A 12,392-nucleotide genomic window follows, 5' to 3' on the forward strand; every position below is an offset into this window, starting at 1 on the left:
CTGACAAACTAGCTAACTGATAAACTGACAAACTAGCTAACTAATTAACTGACAAACTAGCTAACTGATAAACTGACAAACTAGCTAACTGATAAACTGACAAACTAGCTAACTGATAAACTGACAAACTAGCTAACTAATTAACTGACAAACTAGCTAACTGAATTAAACTGACAAACTAGCTAACTGATAAACTGACAAACTAGCTAACTGATAAACTGACAAACTAGCTAACTGATAAACTGACAAACTAGCTAACTGATAAACTGACAAACTAGCTAACTAATTAACCGACACATTAACTAACCAATTAAAACAACTTTTTGAGTTTTGTTTCTAACAAACAAACAAACAAACAAAGACAAATAAACAAACCCACCTGATCACATAACCTCCTTGGCGGAGGTAACAAAAAACAAAAGAGGAAAACCAACAAACAACAAAAAAAAAAAAAACTGCCCCAATGGCTGACAACTAACTAATTTGTAAAATCATAATAAACAGCCCCTTTAACTGCTCTTTAAAAGAGAGGATTTGGCAACATTTTTCATGGGCACAACCCACATACTCAGCTCTGCTGCTCATCCCACAAATGCATGTTCCTTACAAATGTGGCTCCATCTAAAAGGGAAATAAACAGGCTTTCCAACGGTATAAGATTTGTTGCCAAGAAACCTTGTTACAACAAAGACATAATCTACCAAACACAAATTTCCTTACTTTTTGTGCTAAGTTTACATAACTACTGAACTAAATTATTTGCTTAAAACCCTGCTAACCAACTAACGTACTCATTTCCCAAATAGTAGTAACTACCTTACTAAGGAATTAACTTACCAATTTCCTCACTAACTGCACAACTACTGAACTCACTCATTTTCTAAGTAACGACATAACTGAACTAGTTTAGTGACTTACCTACTAACTAAATAACTAGCTGCTAAACTAACTAAATTGTTGACTAAATATCTAACTTACTTACAACGTTGCTCACTAACTGACGAATATAAACAATTAAGAATCCCTAACAGTAACAGTAAGAAGCTAGCTCTCTGTGTGATCAACTAACTAGTTCAACTAACTAGAGTTCCTTTCCTTTCAATTTTTGTGCTTTTCTCTCTATTTTTGGACCATTTCTCTCCATTTGGTGCCTTTTCCCTTATTTTTGTGCTCTTCCCTCCATTTTTGTGCCATTTCCCTTCATTTCTGGCCTTTTTCTTCCTTTTATGCCCCTTGTCTTTTTATTTTTGGTACTTTTTCCCTCCATTTGTTGGCCCTTTCCCTCCATTTTTGCCAAATAGTGTCCCACTCGCTCCTCGCTGCTTCTGCCAACTTTTCCAAAAATAGCGGACAGTTGACACAAGGGAAAGATTGCTGGTCTGTTTGTGTCATGGAGACTTAAATTTCCTCCTGTCTCTCTGTCCGTAGGGAGTTTAATGCCTCAGAGATCCCTGAACTGGAGGAGAACTACTGCAGGAACCCGGACAAACGTGCTGAGGGCCCCTGGTGTTACACTACGGACCCTAGCGTCCAGAAAGAGACCTGCAGAGTCCCCGTATGTGGTAAGTTCCTGCTGGTTTACATTGACTCAGGACTTGTACTATACCTGAGGTCACATGATTAAAGAAGACGGCTCTGATTGATCCCTCCATGTCCTTCTCAGGTGAGGCCTTTGACCCGCCCACTTTAGCCCCTGCACCAGTCAACACTGGAGAATGTTTGCCTAACCATGGTGTTGACTACGCTGGCGATCTATCTGTCACCTTGGGGGGCCACACCTGTCTGCCGTGGTCCTCAACAGTGGTGGTGGCCCTCAGTCGAAACAAAGAGTTCATCCCCGAGATCACGCTGACGGCCAACAAGTGCCGTAACCCCGACAGTGACCCCGAGGGGCCCTGGTGCTACGTGGAGGTGGCGGGAAACGTGACGATAGACTACTGTGACTTGGACGTGTGTGGTAAATATTAGACTTACAATTATGCTACAAGTAGCAGTGCTATGCAGATAAGTTAAAGTATTTAATAAATCTTTAAAACTATTTATCAAAGAGCATGGTCAGAATTTTAATGTCTGCAATATATTTTTTACAGTAAAAAAATTCATTAAGATCTGTGAAAAACTGAAGTGTTTCACAGTTTGTAAAAATAATTATCATTATATTATTATATAACAAGAAAAAAGTAATCAAACATCTTCAACGCCCCCCCCAACCCAAGAAAAAAAAAAAAATAATAATAATGGTCTAGATATAATTTACCTTTAGCAAAAAGCAAAAATGTATATATTTTAAATGGATTTGGATTTAAAAAAAGGTCCTCTAAAAACCAAAAACAATTTTAAAAAATTAAATAAATAAATAAACAAATAAATAATTCACACATTCTGAATAGCGACAAAAGAAGATAATTGATGGTTAGTAAAAAAAAAATAAATAAAAAAGTAAACAAATAAATTATGATCTCCAAAAGAAGGAAAAGATAATTTAACAGTCTACAAAAAAGCAAATAAATGTAAAAATCGTAAAAAAAAAAAAAAAATTAAAAAAGTAATGATTTTTAATCAGCAAGAAAGCAAAAAATTACCTTCCACAGAATATTTATATGGATGGAAAAAAAGATCAAATGAAAAAAAGGAACGATTAAGAAATAATGAAAACTTACAGATTCTGATTTACAAAAAATAACATATGTAAAAGTCTGCAAAAAGCAATAAATAAATGAAAAAATGATAATGATTTTCATTCAGCTAAATAGCAAAAAAGTATTACCTTTTGATACAAAGCAAAACATTCTTGTTCTAAATGGATGAAATAAATGCTGTAAAGGGAAAAAACATAAAAGAAAATTCAGACCTGTAAAATTATTTAAAAAAATAAAAAACGTCCCTCCAATATCTTTAATTTCTTGTTCTCAGATGACTCCTTGATGGAGGATGAGTTCAGCGAGACTGGAGGCCAGGAACGCTCCGTCCTCAAACCGACCAAGAAACTTTTCTTCGACCCTCGAACCTTTGGACAAGGAGAGAGCGGTGAGTCCATGCCACCGACCAATCAGGGGCCAAACACTGAGCATGTGTGTTAGCAAGATGTTAACTGAAAACCAACACCCTACAGATCTTTCTCTGGAGAGGAGATGAGAAATTAATTAAGTTAATGAACTGGTTATAAACTGGTTAGTAAACTGGTTATAAACTGGTTATAAACTGATTATAAACTGGTTATTTAACTGGTAAATAAACTGGTTAGTAAACTGGTAAATAAACTGGTTATTTAACTGGTAAATAAACTGGTTATTTAACTGGTAAATAAACTGGTTATTTAACTGGTAAATAAACTGGTTATTTAACTGGTAAATAAACTGGTTAGTAAACTGGTAAATAAACTGGTTATTTAACTGGTAAATAAACTGGTTAGTAAACTGGTAAATAAACTGGTTATTTAACTGGTAAATAAACTGGTTAGTAAACTGGTAAATAAACTGGTTAGTAAACTGGTAAATAAACTGGTTATTTAACTGGTAAATAAACTGGTTAGTAAACTGGTAAATAAACTGGTTATTTAACTGGTAAATAAACTGGTTAGTAAACTGGTAAATAAACTGGTTAGTAAACTGGTAAATAAACTGGTTATTTAACTGGTAAATAAACTGGTTATTTAACAGGTAAATAAACTGGTTATTTAACTGGTAAATAAACTGGTTAGTAAACTGGTAAATAAACTGGTTAGTAAACTGGTTAATAAACTGGTTATTTAACAGGTAAATAAACTGGTTATTTAACAGGTAAATAAACTGGTTATTTAACTGGTTAAAAACTGTGTTGCAGTGTGCGGAGAGCGCCCTCTGTTTGAAAGAATTAATAAAAAGGACGGCAAAGAGAATGAGCTGCTGGAGTCGTACAGAGGTCAACGGATTGTGGGAGGAAATGACGCCGAGCCTGCCTCATCACCATGGTAACTGCAATCGAGACAGTGAGATGTATCCATGGTAACAAAAGAGCTTCTTTTGATTGGTTCTGAAGTTGCCTTTAGGTTTTGAAGCAGTCAGACTCTGCCTGTAGCTCTGAGCTGGTTCAGATTAACTACTCTGGTCTGTGCTGACTGCTGTTTACCTGCAGGCAGGTGATGCTGTACAAGCGTCGTCCTCAGGAGCTGCTGTGTGGAGCCAGTCTCATCAGCAACCAATGGGTCCTCACCGCCGCTCACTGCGTCCTCTACCCACCCTGGGGCAAGAACTTCACCGTCAACGACATCCTGGTCCGCCTGGGGAAACACAACAGAGGAAAGTAAGACGTCTGGAAAAGAGAAACAAAAATAGAAGTCCTAAATCCATAAAGTGGCAAATTTTTGGTTCCAATTACCAAAACCTGGAGGCAGACTCAGGCATATTGTCCAAATTTGCCCAAACATGTTAGCAACATTTGGAAAAGTGGGTGGAACTGGCAAGGAGCAATGGCTCCTTTCACCCACATTTCAAAGTGTTGCCCGTGTATTTGTGTGATTTTAAAGTTAAAGATGAACATTTTGGTTGTCTATGACTTCTGTCTTTGCTGCTGTTGTAATAAATGTGGTTCAGTAAGATTGGATTGTTGCTGTAATCATATCAGAGTTTATATTTCTATTACAGTGGAAAGCATTTTCTTTACAGATAAAGCAACCAGATAAATATCACTATTAATGAAATATGGAGGTGTTTTATTGGTCCGTGTTGCCCAGCTCTAGCTGAACCCCATCATAGACGAGAACCCGACTGATCAGGATGCTTTTCAGGTATGAGAAAGAAACCGAAAGGATCGTGGCGCTCAGTGAAATCATCGTCCACCCGAGGTACAACTGGAAGACGAATCTGAACCGGGACATCGCTCTGCTGCAGCTCAGACAGCCAATCACATTCAGTGATGAGATCCACCCCATCTGCCTGCCCACCAAGGCGGTGGCAAAGGCGTAAGGCTGCCTCACCAAAATCCAGAGCCCTGAATGACCTTTATAATCAGTCTGATGGTACAATTTCCTCCACAGGTTGATGACGTTGGGATATAAAGGTCGAGTGACGGGCTGGGGAAACCTTCAGGAGACATGGAACCCCTCCAACCGGAGGTTACCTGATGTCCTGCAGCAGATCCATCTACCAATCCAGGACCAAAGGACCTGTAGACAGTCAACGTCAGTCAAGATCACCAGCAACATGTTCTGTGCTGGTAATGTCTCTGTTATCACCCAGTCAGCTTTAGTGCTGGTTCTGTGGTTCAACATGACCTTCTTTACAATGAAAACACAACAGTCAGATCGATTAGACTTTGTTTACGTCACATTCTCAATGGATTCAATAACTCAATGATTAGACTTTAGTTTGGCAGATCTTTACCCACGGCGATGAAATCGGCAGGAGGTTATGTAAAGGGTTCTGCATCTTTGTTCGTTTGTTTGTTTGTATGTGTACAAGATAACTCGAGAACGGAAAGTCGGATCTTCACCAAACTTTCAGGGAATATTGGGATGGTGACAGGGAAGAATCGATTAGATTTTGGTGATGATCCGCACACCGCGCGGTTTTTCTCGGACTTCGAAATTTTGAACACCATAGTAATCAATGGGAGCGTAAGTTCCTCGGTGGCGCTGCTCAGGCATGGGTCTGCTGCCTCAGATGGCCATTCTAGTTCCAGATATTATTGATGTCTATCAGACTTAATTCATTCCCTGATTATGCTACTGAAATCATCTGTTTCACTCATTAAGTTTCAGAGTTGCACTGAGAGGAGTTTTTTTTAAGTAAAATTTTCAAATTCAAACACAAACTTAGCACAAAAAGTAAGGAAATTTGTGTTTGGTAAATTAGTTCTTTGTTGGAACAATGCTTTTGGCAACAAATCTTAAACTGTTGGGGAGCAGGTGGCCTAGTGGTTGGAGGCACTCCCCGTGTATGCGGGCGGCCTGGGTTCGAGTCCGGCCTGGGGCCCTTTACTGCATGTCTCTCCCTTACTCTTGACCCTGTTTCTGACTCTGTCCACTGTCCTCCTCTATCTAATAAAGGCAACAAAATGCCCAAAAATAAATCTTAAAAAAAAAACAAAAAAATCTTAAACTGTTGAAATCCCGTTTATTTCCTTTTAAATGATGCCACATCCGCAAGGATCATGCATTTGTGGGATGAGCAGCAGAGCTGAGAGTGTGGGTTGCGCCCATGAAAAATGTTACCAAATCTTCTCTGGCAATGCCAAACAGCTTATTTTGCTGTTGCTACTGACCTTTGTTTTGAACTTCTGGTACCCCTAGGTGAGCATGGGCCCTGCTACAGTGGTCAGTAGATGTCTGCTTCAAGAATCGGCATGCCACGTTTGACTGATCTGGATAGGGCCTGCTGGTTGGGCAACTTCAAGCTGGTGTTCCACAAAACCAAGTTGTGGTATTGTTTGGAGTGAACCCTAGTACCAACTCCAAACTGAAGGCCAAGTTCCATATAACAGGGAACGTCAGAGACAGGCCGCGAAGTGGGCATCCCAAGAAGACAACACCCCAAAAATACTGTTTTCTCACCCTGTCAGCAAGAATTCTATCCTCCAAGATGACAACACTCGTCCCCACAGAGCGGGGTTTATCAGAGACTAGCTCCAGAATCTGGGAGTGGTGAGGATGGGATGTCCTGCCAGCAGTCCTGACCTTAACCCCATTGAACACTTGCGGGATCAGCTTGGGCGTGCTGTTGGTGCCAGAGTGACCAACACAACCACGTTGGCTGACCTGCGACAAATGCTGGTTGAAGAATGGGATGCCATCCCACAGCAGTGTGTGACCAGGCTGGTTACCAGCATGAGGAGGAGGAGCCAGGCTGTTGTGGCTGTGTATGGTTCTTCCACACACTACTGAGGCTCCTGTTTGATAAATGAATAAACTGTTAAATTGTCAGTATGTCTTGTTTCTTCGAACCTCAATCATCCAATCCACCAAACATCAAACATGAGTCAATGGCAGAATCAGCTGTTTAGCATTGGCAGAGAAGACTTGGCACATTTTTCATGGGTGCAACCCACATACTCAGCTCTGCTGCTCATCCCACAAATGCATGTTCCTTACAAATTTGGCCCCATTTTAAGGGGTAATAAACAGGCTTTCCAATGGTTTAAGATTTAATGCCAAGAAGCATTGTTACAACAAAGAAATAATCTATCAAACACAAATTTCCTTACTCTCTGTGCGAATCTGTTCTAGTTGTTTTTTTCTCTATAACAACATCTGTTTTGGTTTCTAGGATTTAGCCCAGAGGACAACAAACGTGGAGACGCCTGTGAGGGAGACAGCGGTGGACCGTTTGTGATGAAGGTGAGACAAGAAAAAAAAAAAAAAAGATAAAGTGCCTAAAAGGTACCTTAAAGTTGGACAGTTATTGGACTGTCCTTTGTTCACAACTTTTGGAATAGTGGTGTAAGTGGTGAGGAGTGAGAGTTCCTAACTATGGCCTTCCATTTGGCAAGAATTTAGAGAAAAAGCACCCAACATCCCCAGTTCACCAACATTCCATATCCAATCGGCAGCCTGGAATTTTTGACTTACGATAGTAACTGGAATGCACCAAAAGCTCTGAATATCCTCAGCTTCACCACCATTCTGAATTCTGCCTTCAGTTATGAAATCCTTTATAGTTTTTAATGGTCTTCTTTGAAGCCTATAAAACATTCCATACTTGCCTTTGATGTCAACCTTTATAGTTTTGAACTGTCTTAAGAAAGATGATGTCATTCTTTGAAGCCTATAAAACATTCCATACCGTGCCTCTGATGCCAACCTTTATAATTTTTAATGGTCTTCTTTAAAGCCTATAAAACATTCCATACTTGCCTTTGATGTCAACCTTTATAGTTTTTAATGGTCTTCTTTAAAGCCTATAAAACATTCCATACTTGCCTTTGATGCCAACCTTTACAGATTTTAACGGTCTTTAATAAGATGACATTCTTTGAAGCATATAAAACATTCTATACTTGGCTTTGATGCCAACCTTTATAGTTTTTAATGGTCTTCTTTGAAGCCTATAAAACATCCCATACTTGCCTTTGATGTCAACCTTTATAGTTTTTAATAGTCTTCTTTGAAGCCTATAAAAAATCCCAAACTTGCCTTTGATGTCGACCTTTATAGTTTTTAATGGTCTTTAAAAAGATGATGTCATTCTTTGAAGCATTTAAAACATTCCATACTTGCCTTTGATGCCAACCTTTATAGTTTTTAACGGTCTTTAGAAAGATGATGTCATTCTTTGAAGCCTATAAAACATTCCATACTTGCCTTTGATGCCAACCTTTATAGTTTTTAATGGTCTTCTTTGAAGCCTATAAAACATCCCATACTTGCCTTTGATGTCAACCTTTATAGTTTTTAACGGTCTTTAGAAAGATGATGTCATTCTTTGAAGCCTATAAAACATTCCGTACTTGCCTTTGATGCCAACCTATATAGTTTTTAACGGTCTTTAAAAAGATGATGTCATTCTTTGAAGCCTATAAAACATTCCATACTTGACTTTGATGCCAACCTTTATAGTTTTTAATGGTCTTTAGAAAGATGATGTCATTCTTTGAAGCCTATAAAACATCCCATACTTGCCTTTGATGCCAACCTTTACAGATTTTAACGGTCTTTAATAAGATGACATTCTTTGAAGCCTATAAAACATTCCATACTTGCCTTTGATGTCAACCTTTATAGTTTTGAACTGTCTTAAGAAAGATGATGTCATTCTTTGAAGCCTATAAAACATTCCATACTTGCCTTTGATGCCAACCTTTATAGTTTTTAATGGTCTTCTTTGAAGCCTATAAAACATCCCATACTTGCCTTTGATGTCAACCTTTATAGTTTTTAACGGTCTTTAGAAAGATGATGTCATTCTTTGAAGCCTATAAAACATTCCGTACTTGCCTTTGATGCCAACCTTTATAGTTTTTAATGGTCTTTAGAAAGATGATGTCATTCTTTGAAGCCAATAAAACATCCCATACTTGCCTTTGATGCCAACCTTTACAGATTTTAACAGTCTTTAATAAGATGACATTCTTTGAAGCATTTAAAACATTCCATACTTGCCTTTGATGTCAACCTTTATAGTTTTGAACTGTCTTAAGAAAGATGATGTCATTCTTTGAAGCCTATAAAACATTCCATACTTGCCTTTGATGCCAACCTTTATAGTTTTTAACGGTCTTTAGAAAGATGATGTCATTCTTTGAAGCCTATAAAACATTCCGTACTTGCCTTTGATGCCAACCTTTATAGTTTTTAACGGTCTTTAAAAAGATGATGTCATTCTTTGAAGCATTTAAAACATTCCATACTTGCCTTTGATGCCAACCTTTATAGTTTTTAAAGGTCTTTAGAAAGATGATGTCATTCTTTGAAGCCTATAAAACATTCCATACTTGACTTTGATGCCAACCTTTATAGTTTTTAACGGTCTTTAATAAGATGACATTCTTTGAAGCATTTAAAACATTCCATACTTGCCTTTGATGTCAACCTTTATAGTTTTGAACTGTCTTAAGAAAGATGATGTCATTCTTTGAAGCCTATAAAACATTCCATACTTGCCTTTGATGCCAACCTTTATAGTTTTTAACGGTCTTTAGAAAGATGATGTCATTCTTTGAAGCCTATAAAACATTCCGTACTTGCCTTTGATGCCAACCTTTATAGTTTTTAACGGTCTTTAAAAAGATGATGTCATTCTTTGAAGCATTTAAAACATTCCATACTTGCCTTTGATGCCAACCTTTATAGTTTTTAAAGGTCTTTAGAAAGATGATGTCATTCTTTGAAGCCTATAAAACATTCCATACTTGACTTTGATGCCAACCTTTATAGTTTTTAACGGTCTTAAGAAAGATGATGTCATTCTTTGAAGCCTATAAAACATTCCATACTTGACTTTGATGCCAACCTTTATAGTTTTTAATGGTCTTTAGAAAGATGATGTGATTCTTTGAAGCCTATAAAACATTCCATACTTGCCTTTGATGCCAACCTTTACAGATTTTATCGGTCTTTAATAAGATGACATTCTTTGAAGCCTATAAAACATTCCATACTTGCCTTTGATGTCAACCTTTATAGTTTTGAACTGTCTTAAGAAAGATGATGTCATTCTTTGAAGCCTATAAAACATTCCATACTTGCCTTTGATGCCAACCTTTATAGTTTTTAATGGTCTTCTTTGAAGCCTATAAAACATCCCATACTTGCCTTTGATGTCAACCTTTATAGTTTTTAACGGTCTTTAGAAAGATGATGTCATTCTTTGAAGCCTATAAAACATTCCGTACTTGCCTTTGATGCCAACCTTTATAGTTTTTAATGGTCTTTAGAAAGATGATGTCATTCTTTGAAGCCTATAAAACATCCCATACTTGCCTTTGATGCCAACCTTTACAGATTTTAACAGTCTTTAATAAGATGACATTCTTTGAAGCATTTAAAACATTCCATACTTGCCTTTGATGTCAACCTTTATAGTTTTGAACTGTCTTAAGAAAGATGATGTCATTCTTTGAAGCCTATAAAACATTCCATACTTGCCTTTGATGCCAACCTTTATAGTTTTTAACGGTCTTTAGAAAGATGATGTCATTCTTTGAAGCCTATAAAACATTCCGTACTTGCCTTTGATGCCAACCTTTATAGTTTTTAACGGTCTTTAAAAAGATGATGTCATTCTTTGAAGCATTTAAAACATTCCATACTTGCCTTTGATGCCAACCTTTATAGTTTTTAAAGGTCTTTAGAAAGATGATGTCATTCTTTGAAGCCTATAAAACATTCCATACTTGACTTTGATGCCAACCTTTATAGTTTTTAACGGTCTTTAGAAAGATGATGTCATTCTTTGAAGCCTATAAAACATTCCATACTTGACTTTGATGCCAACCTTTATAGTTTTTAATGGTCTTTAGAAAGATGATGTGATTCTTTGAAGCCTATAAAACATTCCATACTTGCCTTTGATGCCAACCTTTACAGATTTTATCGGTCTTTAAAAAGATGACATTCTTTGAAGCCTATAAAACATTCCATACTTGCCTTTGATGTCAACCTTTATAGTTTTGAACTGTCTTAAGAAAGATAATGTCATTCTTTGAAGCCTATAACACATTCCATACCGTGCCTTTGATGTCAACCTTTATAGTTTTTAATGGTCTTCTTTGAAGCCTATAAAACATTCCATACTTGCCTTTGATGTCAACCTTTATAGTTTTTAACGGTCTTTAAAAAGATGATGTCATTCTTTGAAGCATTTAAAACATTCCATACTTGACTTTGATGCCAACCTTTATAGTTTTTAACGATCTTTAGAAAGATGATGTCTTTCTTTGAAGCCTATAAAACATTCCGCACTTGCCTTTGATGCCAACCTTTATAGTTTTTAATGGTCTTTAAAAAGATGATGTCATTCTTTGAAGCATTTAAAACATTCCATTCTTGCCTTTGATGCCAACCTATATAGTTTTTAATGGTCTTTAGAAAGATGATGTGATTCTTTGAAGTCTATAAAACATTCCATACTTGCCTTTAAAGTCATCCTTTCAAATTTTTTACCATCTTTAGAAAGATGCTTGGTGAGACTTGCCTTTTGTATGCAGTCCAGTTTAGGCCCTGCCCTCTTTTACTGTTACTTGTAGCTACATTTTGCTATTTTTAGAGCCATTCAGAATATTTCTATTAATCTTTTCCGATTTTTTCCATCAGTTACTTACTGCTTAACAAAACATCAGAGGAAATGTTTATGTTAGTCTATCTCCTGGTTAGTCTTTGAATCTGAAGATAATTTGTGAAAAAAATTATTATTTTAATGTAGAACTTCGCACACACCTGCCTAGAATATAAGCCAATGAACATGTCTTTTTTGTCATAAATAACATCGTGTTTTTTGTTTTTAACCCTTGCAGTACCCAGAGGAGAACCGCTGGTATCAGATAGGCATTGTGTCCTGGGGTGAGGGCTGCGACCGCGATGGGAAGTACGGCTTCTACACTCACCTGTTCAGGATGGGCAGGTGGATCCGGAAAACAATTGACAGGGAGGGAGGAGATGATGATGAATAGACACACTTTCTGTGTCATGATGCCAATAAAGTTTGACCACATCCTAATGTGAATGCGTCTGTTGCTTGTGAGAAATCAAATATTCAGAGGATAACACTGACATTTTATAGAAGGAAACATGCATACAATATCTCAGAGGCAACAGGAAGGCTCAGTACGTTTACATGCAGTCAGAAAAGTCAACTTACTTCATAAAATACTATCTGCGGATACCGATATCAGGCCAAATAAATACTGTGCATTCTGATTTGCTTCTCAGTCTTTCATTGACAAAAAACCCAAAGAAAACAGGTCTATGTCAGTGGTTCTAG

At 37.2% G+C, this 12,392-nt stretch overlaps 1 protein-coding gene across 1 annotated transcript; it reads left to right on the plus strand.

Annotated features, from left to right (window-relative positions):
* Positions 1 to 1,402: 1,402 nt before the first annotated feature.
* Positions 1,403 to 12,128, plus strand: f2 (coagulation factor II (thrombin); the record flags this gene model as incomplete). Its single annotated transcript, XM_041782360.1, has 9 exons — positions 1,403 to 1,562; positions 1,664 to 1,957; positions 2,914 to 3,027; positions 3,823 to 3,949; positions 4,114 to 4,281; positions 4,766 to 4,939; positions 5,015 to 5,193; positions 7,242 to 7,312; positions 11,926 to 12,128. Coding segments are annotated over 9 exons (1,443 nt in total), but the record flags the coding sequence as incomplete, so codon positions are not given.
* Between the last annotated feature and the right edge of the window lie 264 nt (positions 12,129 to 12,392).

The sequence above is a fragment of the Cheilinus undulatus genome, linkage group 24 (genome assembly GCF_018320785.1).
Source record: "Cheilinus undulatus linkage group 24, ASM1832078v1, whole genome shotgun sequence".
Lineage (NCBI taxonomy): Eukaryota > Metazoa > Chordata > Actinopteri > Labriformes > Labridae > Cheilinus > Cheilinus undulatus.